Source organism: Electrona antarctica, assembly GCF_951216825.1.
Source record: "Electrona antarctica genome assembly, chromosome: 13".
Classification (NCBI taxonomy): domain Eukaryota; kingdom Metazoa; phylum Chordata; class Actinopteri; order Myctophiformes; family Myctophidae; genus Electrona; species Electrona antarctica.
The window spans coordinates 2944281-2967959 of record NC_136794.1 but is presented as its reverse complement, the minus strand read 5'-3'; the positions used below and the strand labels follow the sequence as shown (position 1 = coordinate 2967959).

General features: G+C 45.9%; 1 protein-coding gene across 1 annotated transcript in view; it reads left to right on the top strand.

The window, feature by feature from the left end:
* Positions 1-23679, top strand: part of kalrna (kalirin RhoGEF kinase a) — a gene marked incomplete at its 3' end in the record, with an annotated part of 163675 nt that overhangs the window by 49547 nt on the left and 90449 nt on the right. Inside the window, exons 17-32 of the mRNA XM_079518619.1 lie at positions 361-535; positions 1591-1822; positions 2271-2437; positions 3276-3395; positions 4002-4070; positions 4723-4872; positions 6977-7126; positions 10673-10790; positions 11846-11961; positions 13115-13237; positions 14215-14385; positions 15953-16119; positions 18408-18474; positions 18868-18977; positions 19530-19599; positions 21198-21287. Coding sequence (XP_079374745.1) covers positions 361-535; positions 1591-1822; positions 2271-2437; positions 3276-3395; positions 4002-4070; positions 4723-4872; positions 6977-7126; positions 10673-10790; positions 11846-11961; positions 13115-13237; positions 14215-14385; positions 15953-16119; positions 18408-18474; positions 18868-18977; positions 19530-19599; positions 21198-21287 — 2095 coding nt within the window. The remainder of the gene's footprint in view (positions 1-360; positions 536-1590; positions 1823-2270; positions 2438-3275; positions 3396-4001; positions 4071-4722; positions 4873-6976; positions 7127-10672; positions 10791-11845; positions 11962-13114; positions 13238-14214; positions 14386-15952; positions 16120-18407; positions 18475-18867; positions 18978-19529; positions 19600-21197; positions 21288-23679) is intronic.

The following is a 23679-nucleotide window of genomic DNA, read 5'->3' as shown; positions in this document are numbered from 1 at the left end:
GGGTCATTGTGTTAATGTCGAGGCTAGTGCCGTAGCACTTGCCATAGCCTCGACGACCTTACAGGCGTATGCAAAGGCTCAACTTATGTCATTTAGATAGCATTTTATGTAGACATAGCCGTCTATAGTGTATACTCGTAGCTTTACTGTACATATCTTCTACATATCTTCTACTGTTAGGTGTTAGGTTCTTCCTTATGATTCTTGGTGACAATTGTTTTTATGTATTTGTTCTAGCTTACTGTAAATCACTATGTATTTGTTCTTGCTTACTGTAAATCACTCTGGATTAATGTATTAATTCTCTCTCTCTCTCTCTCTCTCTCTCTCTCTCTCTCTCTCTGTCTCCCCCCCCCTCAGGGATGCAGCCATGTCCACCAACAAGACGCCTCACTGCAGTTCCATCGCCCACATCCAGGGGGTGCTGCAGCAGCTGGACGAGGCCCAGGGTCAGATGGAGGAGCTGTTCCACGAGAGGAAGATCAAGCTGGACATCTTCCTGCAGCTGCGCATCTTTGAGCACTACACTGTAGAGGTATGCCTCATGTCTGCAGCTGCGCATCTTTGAGCACTACACTGTAGAGGTATGCCTCATGTCTGCAGCTGCGCATCTTTGAGCACTACACTGTAGAGGTATGCCTCATGTCTGCAGCTGCGCATCTTTGAGCACTACACTGTAGAGGTTAGGGCATTAAGCAACTAGTCGACTATTCAACTAGTCGACCAGTGAATCCACTAGTCGACCTTGTTGGTACTAGTTGACTAGTTGATAAGAAAATATCAGATCTACAAGCTCACGACCTATTGTGAGATTGTAGATGGGCTGTTTTCAGAGCACAACCAATCATAAAATGACTTTTTTTCTTTTTTATCCCACCATTTTGAAACCCATTGTTTCACCTCTGTCAATTATCGAATGTAATCCTGGGCGCTACACTTCCTCTGCCTACCTGGGGGGGGGGGGGGGGGGGGGGGGGGCAGCGGACTGACCTCATTCTTCCTTTTATGCAACTTGCAAGAGTAGTCCAAGCTGCTTCTTTTCACCTGACAGGGGAGAGTTTCGGATGTAGCGTGTGGAAGGAACACGTTATTCCAACCAGTTCCTTTCCCCTCCATCAGGCGCCCCGGCTGGCCAGGGGGAGGTAGTTTAGAGACCAGGATTACTGCATGTTTTTTGTGAGGGTACCTACCCTAGGGGACACGGGGAGAACATGCAAACTCCACACAGAAAGGCCCTTTCGCCAACCCCGCCTCGGGTATGGGCACTGATGACGCGGAGGAGGGAACACGCCCCCAGCGCCCACAGCGTCCCCAGCAGGAATCGAACCCAGGATTCTAGCTGTGAGGCGACAGCACTAAAATGACTTGTCTTTTAGTTTAACTGGATCTCCTCTTCTCCACTAGTCGATCCCTAACATTTTAGTCTAGCTTTTATTTGTTGACGAAATTGTCAATATATTTTAGCCATAGTTTTAGTCAGCTTAAGTTTTTCTTTTGTTCTTGTCAGTGAGAAACGGTAGTCGACCATTTTTTCGTCATAGTTTTAGTCGACAAAATTGGTCTTCCCGTGTGTGTGCGTGTGCGGATCAGGTGACCGCGGAGCTGGACTCGTGGAGCGATGACCTCTCCAGACAGCTAGGGGACGCTAGCGGCGGCGGCGGCGGCTCCACAGGAAGCGGAGGCAGCGAGGAGACGATGGGCGCGGCGGAACAGCGCCTCCTACGGCACGGCGAGAGGAAAGCGGCCATGGGCAGCATGACCTACGAGGTCATAGGTCAAGGCCAGGACCTGCACCAGTACATCATGGAGGTCCAGGCATCAGGTACCCTAGCCCAGTGGTTCCAAAAGTGGGGTCTGGGGACCCCCAGGGGTACCTGAGGGAGTTCCAGGGGGGTCCCCAGCTAAATGATAGTTTGGAACCAAATGGACCCTTATGGGTCTGTAACTCAGAGAGTGTACAAATGTACATTTGTACACTCTCAGAGTTAAAATAACATTGATTTTAATATAAATGGGGGGTCCCAGAGATAGAAATGCAATTAAATGGGGGTCCGTAGACTAATGCATGTCAAACTGGGGGTACTTGAAATTAAACGGGTTGAGAATCACTGCTAGAGCCGTCAAAATCTTCCCTTATGGGGGGTCCCTGGCATATGCTTTCAAATGGGGGTCCGCGGCTCATCAGTGTCAATTTGGGGGTACTTGACATAAAAACGTTTGGGAACCACTGGGTGAAAGTGCAACCTTGAACGTGTTGAACCTCCTTCCAGGTATCGAGCTGTCCGGAGAGAAGGACGTGGACTTGGCCTCTCAGGTCCAGGACCTGCTGGAGTTCCTCCACGAGAAGCAGCAGGCGGTGGAGCAGAGCGCCGAGAACACGCACCGGCGGCTGGAGCAGTGTGCGCAGCTACGCCACCTACAGGCCGAGGTCAAACAGGTAATAGAACACGCACCGGCGGCTGGAGCTGTGTGCGCAGCTACGCCACCTACAGGCCGAGGTCAAACAGGTAATAGAACACGCACCGGCGGCTGGAGCTGTGTGCGCAGCTACGCCACCTACAGGCCGAGGTCAAACAGGTAATAGAACACGCACCGGCGGCTGGAGCAGTGTGCGCAGCTACGCCACCTACAGGCCGAGGTCAAACAGGTAATAGAACACACACCGGCGGCTGGAGCAGTGTGCGCAGCTACGCCACCTACAGGCCGAGGTCAAACAGGTAATAGAACACGCACCGGCGGCTGGAGCAGTGTGTGCAGCTACGCCACCTACAGGCCGAGGTCAAACAGGTAATAGGAATGCAGCGACCGTGTGGCAACAACAGGTTGTGGAGACGTCGTTAGTCAAAGTCTTTGCCATGACAGTCTATAGTTTAGGTTGTGTGTTAGTTAGACTATTAGTTAGACAACTAGTCGACTAGTAAATCCACTAGTCGACCTTGTTGGTAGTGGTACTAGTTGACGTACTAGTTGTTTTGTTTTTCCCCCGATGTTGTAGGCCTCTAGATCAGGTAGATTATAGTTAAACGGTGTACCAATGTACACCGTTTTAAAGTTGTAGTTAAACAACTAGTCAACTAGTCGACTAGTAAACTAGGCAACTATAGACAACTAGTAAAAATGACCAGAAGTGAATGCCCTAGTGTTAGTCACACGTTTTAGTTTGTCTAGTTTTACTCCACTGAAATAACATCATAGCATTTTCCTCTCCTCTCCTCTCCTCTCCTCTCCTCTCCTCTCCTCTCCTCTCCTCTCCTCTCCTCTCCCCTCCTCCATAGGTGTTGGGGTGGATTCGTAATGGTGAGTCCATGCTAAATGCTAGCATGGTGAATGCTAGCTCTCTGTCGGAGGCTGAGCAGCTACAGAGGGAGCACGAGCAGTTCCAGATGGCCATAGAGGTACACACACACACACACACACACACACACACACACACACACACACACACACACACACACACACACACACACACACACACACACACACACACACACACACACACACACACCGTTCCAGATGGCTATAGAGGTATGCATTCAGAGTAAGATATGTAACGCACATCCTCCTTTGGTGCTGAGCCCAAACTGTATAGACGGTCAACATAAAAATAAGTAGGGGCTCGAAACTCACTTTAAGATGCTCCAAACTTTAATTCAGCGACAGGCAGGCAGAACAAATACCATGTTTCTGCCTGGCTGTCGCTGAATAGAAGTTTGGAGCATCTTAAAGTGAGTTGCGAGCCCCTACTTCTAGGTATGCACAGACACACACAAGACTCAACTTATGTAACTTAGATAGCATTTTATGTAGACATAGCACTATAGTATACATGCATAGTTTCATGATCGATATTCCACTGTATGATGCATTACCATGTTTCGTCGTCTGCTAATTGCCTATTGTAAATTGTAAATATAAGATGATAGTCTATTCATTCTCTATTATCAGTGACGTGTGAGTGATAACCTCTCCTCTCCTCTCCTCTCCTCTCCTCTCCTCCTCAGTCATTATTTCATGCTAATTCTCTTCAGAAGACTCATCAAAGTGCTCTTCAGGTGCAACAGAAAGCAGAGGTGAGTCACTGATCACATGACATGTATGTTTTCACTGCCAGTGACGCGCCAACGACACGTACAGTAACATGTCAAAACACTGTTTTCGGGTATAGAAATTGGGGATTTTGCAGTGAATTAAATAAAACTGAGGATTTTGTTAGCATTGCTAGCGGTTGCTAGCTCTAGTCTGCACTCTGCATGCCATCCATCCATCCATCCATCCATCCATCTTCAACCGCTTATCCGTAGTCGGGTCGCGAGGGCTCCAGAACTTCCCTCTCCAGAGCAACATTAGTGACTTCCTCCTGGGGGATCCAGAGGCGTTCCAAGGCCAGTGTTTCCTCCAACTGCGCATGTACCTTGGTCTGCCCCGGGGTCTCCTCCCAGTGGGACGTGCCTCGAGGACCTCCCTAGGGAGACGCCCGAGAGGCATCCTAACCAGATCGCCCGAACCACCTAAAGCTGGCTCCCGACTGGCTCCTAACTCTGCATGCCTGTGCTGTTAACTCATTTCCCCCGATGTTCGCCTATATCTGCCAAACGTAGACACCATTCTATTAAAGATATTTGGTCCCAACCTGAGGCCATTCCTACTGTAAGTCATGCATGTACACTGTGTGTGCACATGTGCGTGTGTGTGTGTGTGTGTGTGTGTGTGGCGCGTGTGCAGGTGTTGCTTCAAGCGGGGCACTACGACCCGGAGGCCATCAGGATGTGTGCGGAGAAGGTGTCCGTGCACTGGCAGCAGCTCATGTTGAAGATGGAGGACCGACTGAAGCTGGTCAACGCCTCTGTGGCCTTCTATAAGACCTCCGAGCAGGTACTGAGGCCGTGTCGTTTTCCACGACTAAAAACCAAGACGAGAAATGTTCGTCGACTACCTTTTTTCACTGAGGAAAACTAAATGAAAACTATAAGCTATGATGACTAAGACTGAGACTAAATATGTTGACAATTTCGTCAACGGATAAAAACTAGAGTAAAATGTTAGGAAGGGACTAGTGGACAAGAGATCCCGTATAAGAAAAAGACACAAGTCATTTTACACTTGGTTGCATGCTGAAAATAGCAGATCTACAAGCTCGAGCTTGTAGATCGGCTATTTTCAGCAAGTATAAAATCGGCCATAGAGCTCTGAAGTCTGACGTCACTTTCAGTAGAGGTCGTCAATCTCCAGGTTCATGTATTTGTTTATTTTCATTGAGATCCCCAAACGGCGATTTTAGGTCGCTTCATATAAGAACTGTGTTTGAAAAATAAACCGACCACCTCGGCGTTTCTGTCAGGGGAGTGGCTGTGCGTCGTTAATGATGTCCATTAATATTTGATACAGCCAGTTTCTAGAGAAAATGGAATTAATGTGACCGCAAAAGCCTTGAAACTACATATGAATGCAATGTCGCTGAGCATATACGTCACGCCCAGCTGTCAACATATTGCGTTCCTGAGATTCCTCGTTGACGTAAGCTCAGCTGGTGGTGACTCGACTCGTACTAACCACGATACATTATATATCAATACAATAAAAATAAAAATAAACGTAATTAACGTTCAGTTTCTGTTGTGCGACGGGCTGCGGGAAGAAGCAGCCTACCCGGAAATGTAGTCTCTGGGTTGTTTGGCTCGTTTCTAACGCTTATTTTGTTACTCTTTGGGTATATTTGTACATTTCCACCTTCAGTCGATGCTTCATATCCATATGAGTGAAAAGGCCGGGGTGATCGGTTTATTTTTCAAACACAGTTCTTATATGAGGCGATCTAAAATCCCCCTATGGAGAGTACAATGCTTATAAAAACATACATGAACCTTTGCGCTCACTGCCCTCTACTGGTAGTAGAGGGCAGTGACGTCAGGACTTCGGTGCTCTATTACGACGGCATCAATGCCCGCCAAAACACATTTTAGTCGACTAAATCACCCATAGATTTAGTCGACTGTAATCTTGTGACATTTAGTCGACTAAAACTAGACTAACACTAATACATTCCAGGTGACTAAAATGTGACTAAAACTAAGTGAAAACTATGTAAGAGACTATGACTAAAACTAATAGAAATTTGCTGCCAAAATCAACACTGTACTGAAGCTGCTCAACGCTTCTGTGGCCTTACAATGTAGAGGTTGGTGCCTTGTATTGGTTTCCTCCGCCATCGGTGTATGAATGTGTGTGTGAATGGGTGAATGTAATGCACAATCTATGTGAAGGTGTATGAATGTGTGTGTGAATGGGTGAATGTAATGCACAATCTATGTAAAGGTGTATGAATGTGCGTTTGTGAATGGGTGAATGTAATGCACAATCTATGTGAAGGTGTATGAATGTGTGTGTGAATGGGTGAATGTAATGCACAATCTATGTGAAGGTGTATGAATGTGCGTTTGTGAATGGGTGAATGTAATGCACAATCTATGTGAAGGTGTATGAATGTGTGTGTGAATGGGTGAATGTAATGCACAATCTATGTAAAGGTGTATGAATGTGCGTTTGTGAATGGGTGAATGTAATGCACAATCTATGTGAAGGTGTATGAATGTGTGTGTGAATGGGTGAATGTAATGCACAATCTATGTAAAGGTGTATGAATGTGTGTGTGAATGGGTGAATGTAATATATATGTAAAGGTGTATGAATGTGCGTGTGTGAATGGGTGAATGTAATGCACAATCTATGTGAAGGTGTGTGAATGTGTGTGTGAATGGGTGAATGTAATGCACAATCTATAGTATGTAAAGTGCCTTGGATAAAAGTGTTATATAAATGTACCATTTAAACAATGAACTGTCACTGATGTGAGATAGAGAGACATGTCTGGGTGATACATACCTCATGTCTCATTATTTCTTACTGTGTGTGTGTGTGTGTGTGTGTGTGTGTGTGTGTGTGTGTGTGTGTGTGTGTGTGTGCGTGTGCGTGCCTCCAGGTGTGCAGTGTGTTGGAAAGCCTGGAGCAGGAGTACCGTCGGGATGAGGACTGGTGTGGAGCTCAGGATAAACTGGGGAGCGGAGCGGAGTCGGACCATGTTTTACCTCTGATCAGCAAACACCTGGAACAGAAGGAGGCCTTCCTCAAGGTCACACACACACGCACGCATGCACGCATGCACGCACACACACACACACACACACACACACACACACACACACACACACACACACACACACACACACACACGCAAATAAAAAAACGGTTAATGTTTCTATGGCACAATTTATTTTTACTTTTTTTATTTCTTCTTCTTCATATTAGTATTAGTATTATTTTGGGGAGCTTTGTTTGCCTTTATTGATAGACTTACAGTAGGTTGACAGGAAACGGGATAGAGATGGGGTGTGTGTGGGGGGGGGGGGGGGGGGGAGACGCACAGTAAAGTTTGTGGTGATCGGGACTCGAAACCGCGACACACTGAATCCACCGCTAAGCCGGCCCAGGCCATAAGGTAGTTCATTTGTCTAGTTATTTCAGGCGTGTACTCTGGCCAGACGTAAGGTAGTTATTTTGTCTTGTTTCAGGCATGTACTCTGGCCAGTCGTAAGGTAGTTAATTTGTCTCGTTATTTCAGGTGCGTAATAATAATAATAAACTTTATTTGTATAGCACCTTTCATACATAAATGCAACTCAAAGTGCTTCACAGGGCAGTACAAAAATAATAGCAATAAAACACAGGCAAGCAGTTAGACGGATAAAACAATGGTAAAGAGCAAACAACAAAAAAAAGCATAAAAACATAGATGGACGAGAAACAAAGCACACCGCAAAAGGTCAGAATAGAGAACTCAACTAAAACTAAAACTAAAACTCAATTAAAAGCAAGAGTAAAAAGGTGAGTCTTGAGTTGAGCTTTAAAAATGTCTACAGAGGGTGCGTGTCTAAGTTAGGCCCATAGAAGCAGAAGGCTGCCTCACCACATTTTTTTGTAGACATTTTTTTAGGCACTTCAAGCAGGCCAGCAGTGGAGGACCTGAGGGGGCGGTTAGGAACGTACCCGGGCAGGCACTCGCGGAGGTATGAGGGTGCAAGACCGTTCAGGGATTTATAAACAAGTAAAATAATTTTAAAATCAATCCTAAAAACCACCGGGAGCCAATGTAGTGAGTGTAAAACTGGAGTAATATGATCTCTCATCTTAGTTTTGGTTAAAACCCTAGCAGCCGCATTTTGAACAAGTTGGATTCTGTCTGTTGACTTCTTTGGCAGGCCCGAGAGGAGGGAATTACAGTAATCGAGACGCGAAAAAACAAAGGCATGGACCAATGTTTTAGCATCATCTAAAGATAAATATGCTCTTATACGTGCGATGTTTCGAAGATGAAAGAAAGCTGTCTTGGTAGCTTGATTAATGTGCGCATTAAAATTCAGATCTGAATCGATAATAACCCCTAGGTTCTTTACTGTCGACTTACTTCCTACATTTAGGTTACCGAGTTTATTTTTTATCAATTCTTTTTGCTCATTAGAGCCAATTATAAGAACTTCTGTCTTATCCTCGTTCAGTTGGAGAAAGTTCTCACTCATCCAGCATTTAATGTTGGACAGACAGGATAGCAGTGGGTCAAGGGCAGAGGGGTCATCAGGGGCTACGGAAAGATACAGCTGCGTATCGTCCGCATAGAAGTGGTAATTCACTCCGAGGGCGCTAATGAGTTCTCCCAGCGGCAATATATAGAGGGAGAACAATAGAGGACCAAGGATTGAGCCCTGTGGAATACCGGAATCAATATTGTGCGTGTCCGATACAAAGTCGGCTAGGCTGACAAAATAGCTTCTTCCTGATAAGTATGAGGAGAACCAGGATAAGGCCGTGCCTGAGAGGCCTATCAAGTGCTCGAGACGTTGTATTAAAATTGAGTGATCAATTGTATCGAAAGCGGCCGTTAAGTCCAGGAGTAGTAGAACGGACACATGTTTCTTGTCGGCGGATACCCTGAGATCATTGATTACTTTTACAAGTGCCGTTTCAGTGCTGTGCCCTTTTCTGAAACCGGATTGAAATGTATTATTATACTCTGGCCAGACATAAGGTAGTTATTTGTCTTGTTGTTTCAGGCGTGTACGCTGGCCAGACGTAAGGTAGTTATTTTGTCTTGTTTCGGGCGTGTACTCTGGCCAGACGTAAGGTAGTTATTTTGTCTTGTTTCAGGTGTGTACTCTGGCCAGACGTAAGGTAGTTATTTTGTCTTGTTTCAGGTGTGTACTCTGGCCAGACGTAAGGTAGTTAATTTGTCTTGTTTCAGGTGTGTAATCTGGCCAGACCTAAGGTAGTTAATTTGTCTCATTGTTTCAGGCTTGTACTCTGGCCAGACGTAAGGTAGTTATTTTGTCTTGTTTCAGGCGTGTACTCTGGCCAGACGTAAGGTAGTTATTTTGTCTTGTTTCAGGTGTGTACTCTGGCCAGACGTAAGGTAGTTATTTTGTCTTGTTTCAGGTGTGTACTCTGGCCAGACGTAAGGTAGTTAATTTGTCTTGTTTCAGGTGTGTAATCTGGCCAGACCTAAGGTAGTTAATTTGTCTCATTGTTTCAGGCGTGTACTCTGGCCAGACGTAAGGTAGTTATTTTGTCTTGTTTCAGGTTTGTACTCTGGCCAGACGTAAGATAGTTATTTTGTCTTGTTTCAGGTTTGTACTCTGGCCAGACGTAAGATAGTTATTTTGTCTTGTTTCAGGTTTGTACTCTGGCCAGACGTAAGGTAGTTATTTTGTCTTGTTTCAGGCTTGTACTCTGGCCAGACGTAAGATAGTTATTTTGTCTTGTTTCAGGTTTGTACTCTGGCCAGACGTAAGGTAGTTATTTTGTCTTGTTTCAGGCGTGTACTCTGGCCAGACGTAAGGTAGTTATTTTGTCTTGTTTCAGGCGTGTACTCTGGCCAGATGTAAGGTAGTTATTTTGTCTTGTTTCAGGCGTGTACTCTGGCCAGACGTAAGGTAGTTATTTTGTCTTGTTATTTCAGGCGTGTACGCTGGCCAGACGTAAGGTAGTTATTTTGTCTTTTTTCAGGCGTGTACCAGACGTAAGGTAGTTATTTGGCTCGTTGTTTCAGGTGTGTACTCTGGCCAGACCTAAGGTAGTTAATTTGTCTCATTGTTTCAGGCGTGTACTCTGGCCAGACGTAAGGTAGTTATTTTGTCTTGTTTCAGGTTTGTACTCTGGCCAGACGTAAGATAGTTATTTTGTCTTGTTTCAGGTTTGTACTCTGGCCAGACGTAAGGAAGTTATTTTGTCTTGTTTCAGGCTTGTACTCTGGCCAGACGTAAGGTAGTTATTTTGTCTTGTTTCAGGCGTTTACTTTGGCCAGACATAAGGTAGTTATTTTGTCTTGTTTCAGGTGTGTACTCTGGCCAGACGTAAGGTAGTTGTTTTGTCTTGTTTCAGGCGTGTACTCTGGCCAGACGTAAGGTAGTTATTTTGTCTTGTTGTTTCAGGCGTGTACTCTGGCCAGACGTAAGGTAGTTATTTTGTCTTGTTGTTTCAGGCGTGTACGCTGGCCAGACGTAAGGTAGTTATTTTGTCTTGTTTCAGGCGTTTACTTTGGCCAGACGTAAGGTAGTTATTTTGTCTTGTTATTTCAGGCGTGTACTCTGGCCAGACGTAAGGTAGTTATTTTGTCTTGTTGTTTCAGGCGTGTACGCTGGCCCGACGCAACGCCGAGGTGTTCCTGAAGTACATCCACAGGAACAACGTCACCATCCCGGGAGCCACGCCCGGCCATGCCCGTGGACCCGAAACACAGGTCAAAGGTCAGCAGTAGCACCCGAAACAACCGGCCGCTTGTACAGGTTTAATGTTTGTGTTTAGTTCAATCTTGGGTGAGTAAAAGCTACTGTGATCGGTGCAATGCGATCGAGTCAGTTGGGTATTGTATGTCAGGGTAAAAATAGTGGTCTCTTATTGGCTCCTCGATGTTGTAAGATGATAAGAGCGCCCCTCACTTCACACAGGTGTGATTTTTACAAAACATCAAAACAGATTCTCTGACAACGCTCCACACGTCCTAGACTCTTCTCCCTTCTCTAAAACACCCTGGACAACGCTCCACACGTCCCAGACTCTTCTCCCTTCTCTAAAACACCCTGGACAACGCTCCACACGTCCCAGACTCTTCTCCCTTCTCTAAAACACCCTGGACAACGCTCCACACGTCCCAGACTCTTCTCCGTTCTCTAAAACACCCTGGACAACGCTCCACACGTCCTAGACTCTTCTCCCTTCCCTAAAACACCCTGGACAACGCTCCACACGTCCTAGACTCTTCTCCCTTCCCTAAAACACCATGGACAACGCTCCACACGTCCTAGACTCTTCTCCCTTCCCTAAAACACCCTGGACAACGCTCCACACGTACTAGACTCTTCTCCCTTCCCTAAAACACCCTGGACAACGCTCCACACGTCCTAGACTCTTCTCCCTTCCCTAAAACACCCTGGACAACGCTGCACACGTCCCAGACTCTTCTCCCTTCCCTAAAACACCCTGGACAACGCTCCACACGTCCTAGACTCTTCTCCCTTCTCTAAAACACCCTGGACAACGCTCCACACGTCCCAGACTCTTCTCCCTTCTCTAAAACACCCTGGACAACGCTCCACACGTCCCAGACTCTTCAGTCTTCACCCTTCTGTTTTCCAAACTGTGTGAAAAAAACACCTCGTTGCATTTAGAACTGCAGCCTCTTTCACATTTTTTTCTGAAGACGTGCGTGTGTGTGTGTGTGCGTGTGCGTGCACGTTCTATGTGGAAATATAATATTTATATATAATATTACACTGCATCATTTTCTCTGTCTGTCCGGCAGCCATCTTGAATGAGTTGCTTCAGAGGGAGAACAGAGTTCTTCACTTCTGGACGCTGAAGAAGCGACGCCTGGACCAGTGTCAACAATACGTTCTGTTTGAGAGATCCACCAGACAGGTAGGGGTTAAACACACTGCCCCCCCCCCCCCCCGTCTGCCACCCTTAGATCTCCATATATGGAGCTGACCTGTTCTAACATCCATATGTTGATCTGACCTCATCAAACCCTGTACACTCACTCAAGACACACTCCATATATGGCCAGTACATAATTCATTCCATATGCTGATCTGACCCCCCTAGGCCTATCTCACAGCCCCCTTTCCACGCCCCCTTCCGGTAGCTAGTGGTGTCATTTAACATTAGGATTTACACGTTTTTTTCTCTGGAGAATCTAAGTACATTTCCTAATGTAAAAATGTGACAGACCAATATTATTATGAAGCAAACAAGATGGTAAATCAGCTCGAACAGATAGAACAACTGGTAATAAACATCATTTATAGATCACCTTTCATGATATAAATTCAGCGCAAAGTGCTTTGGAGAGGAATGAAAACAGGAAAGCAAAGAACATAAAACAAGATTTAAAATAAAAGCACAAAAGGCAGTCACTTCCTTCCACTGCCTTTTTATATGAATAAGAACACAGATTTAAAGGTATATTCAGTGATTTGACTTAATTCAAATATCACTTATTTTTTCTTTTTTTCTGGATAATTCTCCCTACTATAGAGTGTGCTGACCATATAAGGAGTTCCTCCCTGTCCCCAGTGAGCCCCTGGGGTCAAAAAACTCTAGTTTCAGTTTTGCTGGCGGGTGGCAAAGCCTTCATCCAATCAGGATGAGAGGGGCCTTCCTCCAATCATGATCGAGTGGGGGCGGGCCTTGGTGCACATGCTGTTGACCTGTTGCACTTCCCCCCACTGTAGAGCGTGCATGTGCACATTTTGTTACCGGGGCGGACCGGGTGGTTTTCCAAATCACCCAAATCACTGAATGCTCCTTTAAAAGTAAATAAATGCAAGAGTGAAGAGGTATCGGTCTTGAGCTGTGCTTTAACAATGTCTACAGAGGTTGCCTTGTCGAAGGCATATAGTGGGAGTTCGTTCCATGCCGTCGGCCCGTAGAAGCAGAAAGCTGCTTCACCGTGTGTGTGTGTGTGTGTGTGTGTGTGTGTGTGTGTGTGTGTGTGTGTGTGTGTGTGTGTGTGTGTGTGTGTGTGTGTGTGTGTGTGTGTGTGTGTGTGTGTGTGTGTGTGTGTGTCCAGGCCCTGGACTGGATCCAGGACACTGGCGAGCTATTCTTGGCCAATCACAGCGCCGCGACAGACGACCGGCACCAAACCCAGGACCTGCTCAACGAGTACCATCACTTCACCCTGTCTGCCAAGGTGAGTAGCACCTCTTCACCCTGTCTGTCTGCCAGTGTTGTTTTCGTCGACTATACAACTATGACAAAAAATGTCCGTCGACTACCTTTTTCCACTGACGAAAACTAAATGGAAACTAAATAAAAACTGGGCTACGATGACTAAAACCATACGACGAAGGAGAAATTAAAAACAAAAAACAAAAATAATGAATACAGATCAATGTGGTTTTATGAAAAACAGGCAGGGGCAAACTAATATGCGCAAGCCATTAAATGTTATTCAGCATGCAGGAGAGATGCACAACAAAGGTTTCGTTATCTCTCTTGATGCCGAAAAGGCATTTGATAGGATAGACTGGCCGTATCTATTTAGGACCCTGGAAAATGTTGGATTAGGGGATACCTTTATAAAGTGGGTAAGACTTAGCTATCATTCACCTAGTGCCAATGTAGTGGTTAATGGGATACGATCACAATCTATCAAACTGGCCAGATCTACCAGGCAAGGAGATCCGATCTCATCACTCCTTTTTGCAATAGCCATTGAACCCCTTGCAGAGGCGATAAGAAGCAATATAGACATATCTGGTATACAAGTGGGTAAACATTTGTTCAAAATAGTCTTATTTGCCGATGATATTTTATTATTTATCACTAACCCCGAGACCTCTGTCCCGGCCATTCTGTCAGTAATTGATTATTTTGGTCCAGAGTCAAGATATAAGGTAAACTTGAGCAAGTCTGTTGCAATGCCAGTAGGAGGTGCCACTGACCCACCCAACATTGCACATTTTCCCTTTAAGTGGTCCACCTCAGGATTTACTTATTTAGGCATAACGGTCTCTCCAAATTTAGAGGATCTGTTTAAGCTAAATTTGATATATATATTCTTTCAGAGCGAACGTTTTTTTGATGTTGACGTCAGGCCTAAATGGGTTATATCGTGCATTCATGTTTCCATTCATGTTGTCGTGTCGTGTGTTTTTGCGAGGGCAGCAAACCAAAGACAAGGTGAAGCTGCTCATCCAGCTGGCGGACGGCCTGGTGGAGACGGGACATGTCCACGTGTCTGAGCTGAGGAGGTGGGCGTCCACGCTGGACAGACGCTACCGAGACTTCTCCCTGAGGATGGGACAGTACCGAGACACTCTGGGAGTCAGCTCTGAGGTATGGGACAGTACCGAGACACTCTGGGAGTCAGCTCTGAGGTAGAATACTATTGCTACTACTACTACTACTGCTGTCTGCCTGTCTGTATGGGTACGACTGCTGCTCTGAGTCCTAGAGCTCTCTGCTGTCTGTCTGGGTACGACTGCTGCTCTGAGTCCTAGAGCTCTCTGCTGTCTGGGTACGACTGCTGCTCTGAGTCCTAGAGCTCTCTGCTGTCTGTTTGGGTACGACTGCCGCTCTGAGTCCTAGAGCTCTCTGCTGTCTGTCTGGGTACGACTGCTGCTCTGAGTCCTAGAGCTCTCTGTCTGGGTACGACTGCTGCTCTGAGTCCTAGAGCTCTCTGCTGTCTGTCTGGGTACGACTGCTGCTCTGAGTCCTAGAGCTCTCTGTCTGGGTACGACTGCTGCTCTGAGTCCTAGAGCTCTCTAGCTGTCTGTCTGGGTACGACTGCTGCTCTGAGTCCTAGAGCTCTCTAGCTGTCTGTCTGGGTACGACTGCTGCTCTGAGCCCTAGAGCTTTCTGCTGTCTGGGTACGACTGCTGCTCTGAGTTCTAGAGCTCTCTGCTGTCTGTCTGGGTACGACTGCTGCTCTGGGTCCTAGAGCTCTCTGCTGTCTGTCTACGACTGCTGCTCTGAGTCCTAGAGCTCTCTGCTGTCTGGGTACGACTGCTGCTCTGAGTCCTAGAGCTCTCTGCTGTCTGGGTACGACTGCTGCTCTGGGTCCTAGAGCTCTATGCTATTCTAAATCCCTTAGACCCCATTATTGACCTTATACCAACCTTGAAACGTACTTTAGTTACGTCATCAAGAACAGTGGTCCCGTATTGACCGGTGGAGTACACCGGCATACATACTGTACATACTCAGCCGATCCCAGTAATTGTGCGCTCAGCTTGTTCAAGTATAATGCAAGCTGTGTGGGGGGGGCATTAAAAGTCAGAATCAGGCGTTAGATGGGACAGCTCCCCTCAATAGGTAGAAAATACTGTTCCTGGAGAAACAGACGTTAGAGGAGACAGCTCCCCTCAATAGGTAGAAAATACTGTTCTGGAGAAACAGACGTTAGAGGAGACAGCTCCCCTCAATAGGAAGAAAATACTGTTCTGTAGAAACAGACGTTAGAGGAGACAGCTCCCCTCAATAGGTAGAAAATACTGTTCCTGGAGAAACAGACGTTAGAGGAGACAGCTCCCCTCAATAGGTAGAAAATACTGTTCCTGGAGAAACAGACGTTAGAGGAGACAGCTCCCCTCAATAGGTAGAAAATACTGTTCCTGGAGAAACAGTGTGGGCTTGAGTAGCTCTATTCTCTGTGATGACATCACAGCTCCCTCTGTCTTCCTATTGGTTGACCCACATTACGTCACAGCTAAGCAGGAAAACTGGTGGGTCAAACTGAACAACCAATATGTCAATTTGAAGCTATGATTCCCTGCTTTCATATGACATGAAAAAAACGAAAATTCAAAAAAGTCCAATGGCAGTCCTTCGATCAAATCTAGTCACATATGTACTGTAAAGAAATTGTGTGTGCGTGTGTGTGTGCGCGCGTGCACGCGTCCAGGACAAGGACTTGGAGTTAGACGTCATCCCTGCCAGTCTGACGGACCAACAGGAAGTCAGTTTGACGGACCAACAGGAAGTCAGTCTGACGGACGAACAGGAAGTCAAGCTGCGTGACCCCAACCATGAGGTCAACGAGGAGAAGAGGAAGTCAGCCCGAAAGAAAGAGTGAGTAAGGAAGGAAGGAAGGAAGGAAGGAAGGGTTAGTGATGTTGATTTTAGTGAACTGAATCATTGAATTGAATGATTCAGTTGAACTCAATGAATGTGTTAGAGACACATTGATGCAATTTTTATTTATTCTGGTAATATTGCCTGCAATATGAATTATAGTATATTGTCTTGGTTATTTAACCCATTTTGGACTGATGTCGATAAAAAAAGGCTTCTAAATCCTAATCGTTTTCTGAAAAAAACATGTTTTTATGTCAGTTGTGCTCAACCTTTTTAATGTCAAGGACCCCCAGACTTATCTCTATTGGGCCACGGACGCCCATCTCAAATGTAGTTCCAGGGACCCCCCCAGAAGCAAATATTTTAGTTAAAAATGTTCACTCTGAAATATATATTCAATGATTTGCGCCACATTTTCACGACTTTTCAAGCTATTTTTCAATAGCTAAATTATAACATAATGTTTAAAACACCAAAAGGGGTTCCCGCCCAGAATGGGTTAATTATTCTGTGAATTTGATGGGTTTGAATAGAGGTGTCCCCTAATCGAGTGCCCATAATTGCCCGTTAACTCCTCTTTTCACAGCAGTGCCTCCTCTTTGGGATTGAATGATGTGTGGGTGCTCAAGGCACCCTGATAATGGACGTTAGCATCGTGAGCTACTGCTAACATTATCCGCTCCTTACAGTGGCAGTGTCTCCAAGCCTGGAATGCAAGTACCCAAATATGGGGAAATAGCTGATGGAAAGGCTTACCTACCCTCTGTAGGCACTATGGGCCCATATGGGCCAGGCACTATGCGTTGTGGTTGTAAAGTGGTATTGCACTATGGGCCCCATATGGGCCAGGCACTATGCGTTGTGGTCGTAAAGTGGTATTGCACTATGGACCCATATGGGCCAGCCACTATGCGTTGTGGTTGTAAAGTGGTATTGCACTGAGCCCATAATATGGGCCAGGCACTATGCGTTGTGGTCGTAAAGTGGTATTGCACTATGAGCCCATATGGGCCAGGCACTGTGCGTTGTGGTCGTAAAGTGGTATTGCACTATGGGCCCATATGGGCCAGGCACTATGCGTTGTGGTCGTAAAGTGGTATTGCACTATGGGCCCATATGGGCCAGGCACTATGCGTTGTGGTTGTAAAGTGGTATTGCACTGAGCCCATAATATGGGCCAGGCACTATGCGTTGTGGTTGTAAAGTGGTATTGCACTATGGGCCCATATGGGCCAGGCACTGTGCGTTGTGGTTGTAAAGTGGTATTGCACTATGGGCCCATATGGGCCAGGCACTATGCGTTGTGGTTGTAAAGTGGTATTGCACTATGGGCCCATATGGGCCAGGCACTATGCGTTGTGGTTGTAAAGTGGTATTGCACTATGGGCCCGTATGGGCCAGGCACTATGCGTTGTGGTTGTAAAGTGGTATTGCACTATGAGCCCGTATGGGCCAGGCACTATGCGTTGCGCACGTTCACGTGCCATGCTCCATACTGTACGACGTGAACGCTATGTTTCATACGCGTACGAACGCGCGCACTGATATTCAACTAGTAAATCCACTAGTTGACCTTGTTGGTACTAGTTGACTAGTTTTTTAGCTGTTTTTGTAGGCCTCAAGTTATTAGAATGCTACATTATAGTCAACAAATGTACACCGTTTTTAAATGTAGGAATATGATTTAAACAACTAGTGGAGTAAAAGTCACTAGAAGTGAGAGCCCTATAGAGCGTCGCAGTCCCGCCCCCTCGAGAGACCCGGAAAAGAAATCCCCGTTCATTTTCCTCATAGACTTTTCAGAAAGTATTTATTTAAAGACGTTTACGCCGCGGACAAAGCCAACTCTTGTCGTGACAAATCATGACAACAAACACAATTTTTCGGGCTTAACAAATAATTTGAAAGAAGAGGAAAACGGCAGGTTACAACACTTTTTTTGTTGTTTTTCTTCTTTGTAATTATTAGTTTGGTCCAAAATATTGTGTTTGTTGTCATGATTTGTCACGACAAGAGTTGGCTTCGTACGACGCTTATAAGGTCTTTAAATAAATACGTTTTGAAATGTCTATGGGACGCTCTATTGGTGACACCCTCCTGAGGAGGAGAGGAATGTGACACAGACCACGTCACAGTTTGTTGTTTATTAGAAATACAAAGTTTATGTGACGGAGTAACGCTCAGAAATAAATATTATTTGATCATTTTAATTATTTGATTTGATATAAAGATCTGTAAATGTGTGTGTGTGCGTGTGTTTGTGTGTGCGCGTGTGTGTGTAGGTTCATCATGGCAGAGTTGCTGCAGACAGAGAAGACCTATGTCAGAGATCTCCATGAATGTCTGGAGGTATTATTATTATTATTATTATTATTGTTACTCAATGGTCGCCAAGGACTTATTTAACTTCTTTTTCATGATGTCCTGGAGCGCCAAGGACGTGTTTTTCGTGTTTTATAACATGGTAAAAAAAAGTTTCGTTTTTTTTTTAGACTTTTTTTTGAAAAAAATAAAAATATATAAAATAAAATAAAAGATATATGGTGGCGGTCTGGGACTTTTGGCGCCCCCTGGTGGCGGTGAATGAGTTAAGACAAGGTTATAGTTACACATAGGAGTCAGTGTGGATTGTTAAGACAAGGTTATAGTTACTAACTGTGTGTGTGTGCGTGTGCGCGTGCGTGCGTGCGTGCGTGCGTGCGTGCGTGCGTGCGTGCGTGCGTGCGTGCGTGCGTGAACCAGGCCTACCTGTGGGAGATGTCCAGTGGAGTGGACGAGACTCCATCAGGAATCGTCAACAAGGAGAACGTCATCTTTGGAAACATCCAGGATATCTATGAGTTCCACAGCAAGTGAGACCGCACACACACACACACATACTCACACTTACACTCACACTCACACTCACACACACTCACACACACACACACACACACTGCCAGGCCGGTGGTGTCACTAGCTCCCACTGGTGTTGTGGCTGTAATTGCACTTCTATAGAGCGTTGCGGCCCCGCCCCCTTGAACAACGAGGAGGGTGGCCCCGCCCCCTTGCAGAACGGGGAGTGTGGCCCCGCCCCCTTGCACAACGAGGAGGGTGGCCCCGCCCCCTTGCAGAACGAGGAGGGCGGCCCCGCCCCCTTGCACAATCGAGGAGGGCGGCTCCGCCCCCTTGCAGAACGAGGAGGGCGGCGGAGAAGGATTTCCCATACATTTTCAGAAAGTATTTATTTAAGGACCTTTAAGCCTCGGGACAAAGACAACTCGGCTGCTGACATCTCATGACAAGGTGCGTGTGTGTGTGCGTGTGTGTGTGCGTGTGCGTGTGCGTGTGCGTGTGTGTGTGTGTGTGTGTGTGTGTGTGTGTGTGTGTGTGTGTGTGTGTGTGTGTGCGTGCGCGTGTTACAGTGTCTTCCTGAAGGAGTTGGTGAACTATGAACAGCTACCAGAGGACGTGGGACACTGCTTCGTCACATGGGTAAGGAGGCCCCGCCTCCTTCTAATTAACTGACTGTTATTGTTATTAATAGTGTGAGATTTATAGATTTTGGGGCCTAAATAATATATTAGAAGCTTTTTATCAAGCTGGGTGTGGCCGGGTCGCCACTCTCAACCAGTGTTGTTTTTTGGCAGCACATTTCTGTTTTAGTTTTAGTCATAGTCTTTGGACTGAAACTAAATTTAGTTTTAGTCATATTTTGGTCACCTGGAATGTGTCGCACTGCGACGCCTTGTGAGCTTGTAGATCTGCTATTTTCAGCATGCAACCAAAGTGTAAAATGACTTATACTGGATCTCTTCTCCACTAGTCCCTTCCTAACATTTTAGCCTAGTATTTATTTGTTGACGAAATTGACAGTATATTTAGTCTTAGTTTTAGTCATCATGGCTTAGTTTTCATTTAGTTTTTATATCGTTTTTTTCAGTGATAAAAGGGTAGTCGACGAACATTTTTCGTCATAGTATTAGTCGACGAAATCAACACTGCGGGTCGCCACTCACAACACCTTCCTAGAAGCTACTGTGGTGTATTTTCCACAACTAAAGCAAACTGTAGTCAGAACCTTACATCAGATGAAGAAACGCAGGCAGAGAGAGTGAACTGAAGATCCCATCAAAGTAGTATTTATTTCAGAAGTACAAGTACAACAGAGCTTCGCCTTAGCCCCTGAGCATGGAGCCCAGGGCCTCCATACTGACCACCGGAGCGGCCAGTCGAAGACTAGTAGTTTAACATTTACAACATGACATGATATACCTTCACATTGAATTCTGGGTGGGGTTAAGATTTACATAATAATAATAATAATAATAATAATAAAACTTTATTTGTATAGCACCTTTCATGACATGAAATGCAGCTCAAAGTGCTTTACACAAAAAAGAAAAGAAAGGCAGGGCATAAACAATACAGTGAGGACATGAATAACATTTTTTTTTAAAAAGACAAATAAATCAATTAAAAGCAAGGGTGTAGAAGTGGGTCTTGAGCTGAGCTTTAAAAATGTCTACAGAGGCTGCCTGTCGAAGGTACAGTGGGAGTTTGTTCCACGCCGTCGGCCCGTAGAAGCAAAAAGCTGCTAGAGATTGAAAAGAAACATTTGGTGCCTTCAAGGTTCTTGAGACAAAAGAATGCTAAATGTCTCCAACACCTGGCCATAGCCTCAAAGGGCTAGAACAATGCCTGGCCACAGGGTACTTGGCTGAGGACCTCTTAGTAAAGGAAGACCCCCAGACCAAGCTCTTCTGACTAGACAATGTGTCTCACTTAACCTGCATCTCAAATTAGCAGTCGAATAAACAGTGACAAATGTATAGTCTAATTATTGACAGAATATTGCAAATATAGAATTATGGACTATATTCACGAGACCACACTACCAATTGAGCTTAGATAGCAGGACTCAGATATGAATAATATTGGTAATAGTGATAATTACAGTAGGCCTAAAGATAACAAAATAATGATACTGATTCATAGAATACTAATAATAACTAAATAATATCAATAATAACATGACTGTGCGCTTGATATGGTATGTTCTAATAACAAAACATATGTTGTTGTGTTCTCAGGCTGATAAGTTCCACATGTATGTGAGCTACTGTAAGAACAAGCCGGACTCCAGTCAACTGATCCTGGAACAAGCTGGAACCTTCTTTGATGTGAGAACACCGTATGGTCTTATATGGTCTTATATCTCTGCTGTCGGGGAAGAAACCACCTAACTCCAAAATATATCAGGGGTGGGCAACTTTGCAAAATTTCCAAATGCTTCCGTCATTCAGTCTGGAGCAACGGAAGCTCTGATCATGAGTAAAATATAAAGTGGAAGTGGAGTCTCCTCCCCACTTAGGTTTTGTATTTACAGTCGCGCAAAGTTATCCAAATATATGTGACACTTTTTGATACAGAAACAGTCATGGTGGTAAGACCAGCGCTGGCCCTGTCATCAGGCAAGTCAGACAAATGCCTGGGGCATCAGGAGGGGAGGGGGGCAGCACAATGAGCGAGGCAGCAAGCCCCCCTTTAGATTTTTTTCACGCGTTCCTCCTGCAACGCTACTTGCGCGGTGCTCTGCTCAGACACAGCTGTAGTTGCCCCTCCTTCTTTCTCCCGTCCCCGTAGTAGCAGAGTCACGTGTACTGTTAACATTAGTTTGTTTTGAAGGGGGGGGGGGGGGGGGGGGGGTGCTGTCGACGGACGGACAGACGTCTCTACACTGCCACAATGTTATGCTGCCCACACAGCCAGATGCAAAAGACACAAAGATGCTAAACTACAGTCACAAACAGTGTGGTCGTTACGCAGCAGGAGGTTTGTTAGCAGCACTGAAACGTCCTACACAGATACAAATAATTACTCACCTACTGCTGCAGGTTCCATGTTTAAATAAAGTAATTCCAGTGTTGTTCAAGTGACAGATGCATGGTTTTCACATTGTAAATAATGGTCGCGTGGTTTAGCGACTAGCACTATGACAGGAGCAACGTAAACTTTGGGAAAGTGTCATAGTAGCTTGTTTACAACTGAAACAGACTTCCTGTGCTCTGACTTCCTCTTCAAAATAAGAGTCACGTGTAAAGATTAGTCAACACAAGTTTTATTTCTAAGTCTACTTACAGGACATAACATCATATTTGAGTTCCTTTTGAATACCTGTCAGATTCTCTACATATAACTGTCGCAGCTCTTGGTGCGCAAATGCGCTTTGCATCCTTTGATCTACCGTGCAGAAAACATTTTGACGACGCATGCACACTGGTGCACCAGTTGTGTGCAGGCCTGTTCATGTCAGAGTGTTTGTGTTGGAGCGCCTCAGTGTGGCCGTAGAGGTAATGTGCAACCACTTCCAGAGAGAGATGGAGACACTAAATCTCAGCTGTAGAAACATGTTGTTTGCATGCATGCATCGCTGCCTTGCATGCTGTGTAGTGTGTGCTACTATGCCAAGTGACTGACAAGTGTTGAGTTGTCACTCACTTTGAGTGATTTATGGTGTTATCTTTCTGTTAAAATCTTTTTTTTACTCTGTCCCAAAAAATGGGGAGGCACTGGGGGGACACTGGGGAGGCACTATGGAGGCACTGGGGAGGCACTGTGGGGACACTGGGGAGGCACTGGGGGGACACTGAGGAGGCACTGGGGGGACACTGGGGAGGCACTGGGGAGACACTGGGGAGGCACTTGGGGGGTGAATTTGCAAATCTGTAAATCTCTAAATTTGCCATGAAAAATCTGTAAATTTGCCATGAAAATGCTTCAATCTGGTGCACTTTGAGATCAAAATTAAGAGGCTAGATCAGGCCGCCAGTTGAGGTGAAGGTGGGGGCCACATGTGGCCCTCAGGCCGCCAGTTGATATTAACCTGCGGGCCGCATTAGGTGAAGGTGGGGGCCACGTGGGGGCCCAGTGTGGAGGGATGGTATGACAGACTGACTGGTATAAACAGTGCCCCCAGTGGGGAGGGATGGTATGACAGACTGACTAGTATAAACAGCGCCCCCAGTGGGGAGGGATGGTATGACAGACTGACTGGTATTAACAGTGCCCCCGGTGTAGAGGGATGGTATGACAGACTGGTATAAACAGTGCCCCCAGTGGGGAGGGATGGTATGACAGACTGGTATAAACAGTGCCCCCAGTGGGGAGGGATGTTATGACAGACTGACTGGTATAAACAGTGCCCCCAGTGGGGAGGGATGGTATGACAGAGAGACTGGTATAAACAGCGTCCCCAGTGGGGAGGGATGGTATAAACAGCACCCCCAGTGTAGAGGGATGGTATAAACAGCGCCCCCAGTGGGGAGGGATGGTATGACAGAGAGACTGGTATAAACAGCGCCCCCAGTGGGGAGGGATGGTATGACAGACTGACTGGTATAAACAGTGCCCCCAGTGGGGAGGGATGGTATGACAGAGACTGGTATAAACAGCGCCCCCAGTGGGGAGGGATGGTATGACAGACTGACTGGTATAAACAGTGCCCCCAGTGGGGAGGGATGGTATGACAGACTGACTGGTATAAACAGTGCCCCCCAGTGGGGAGGGATGGTA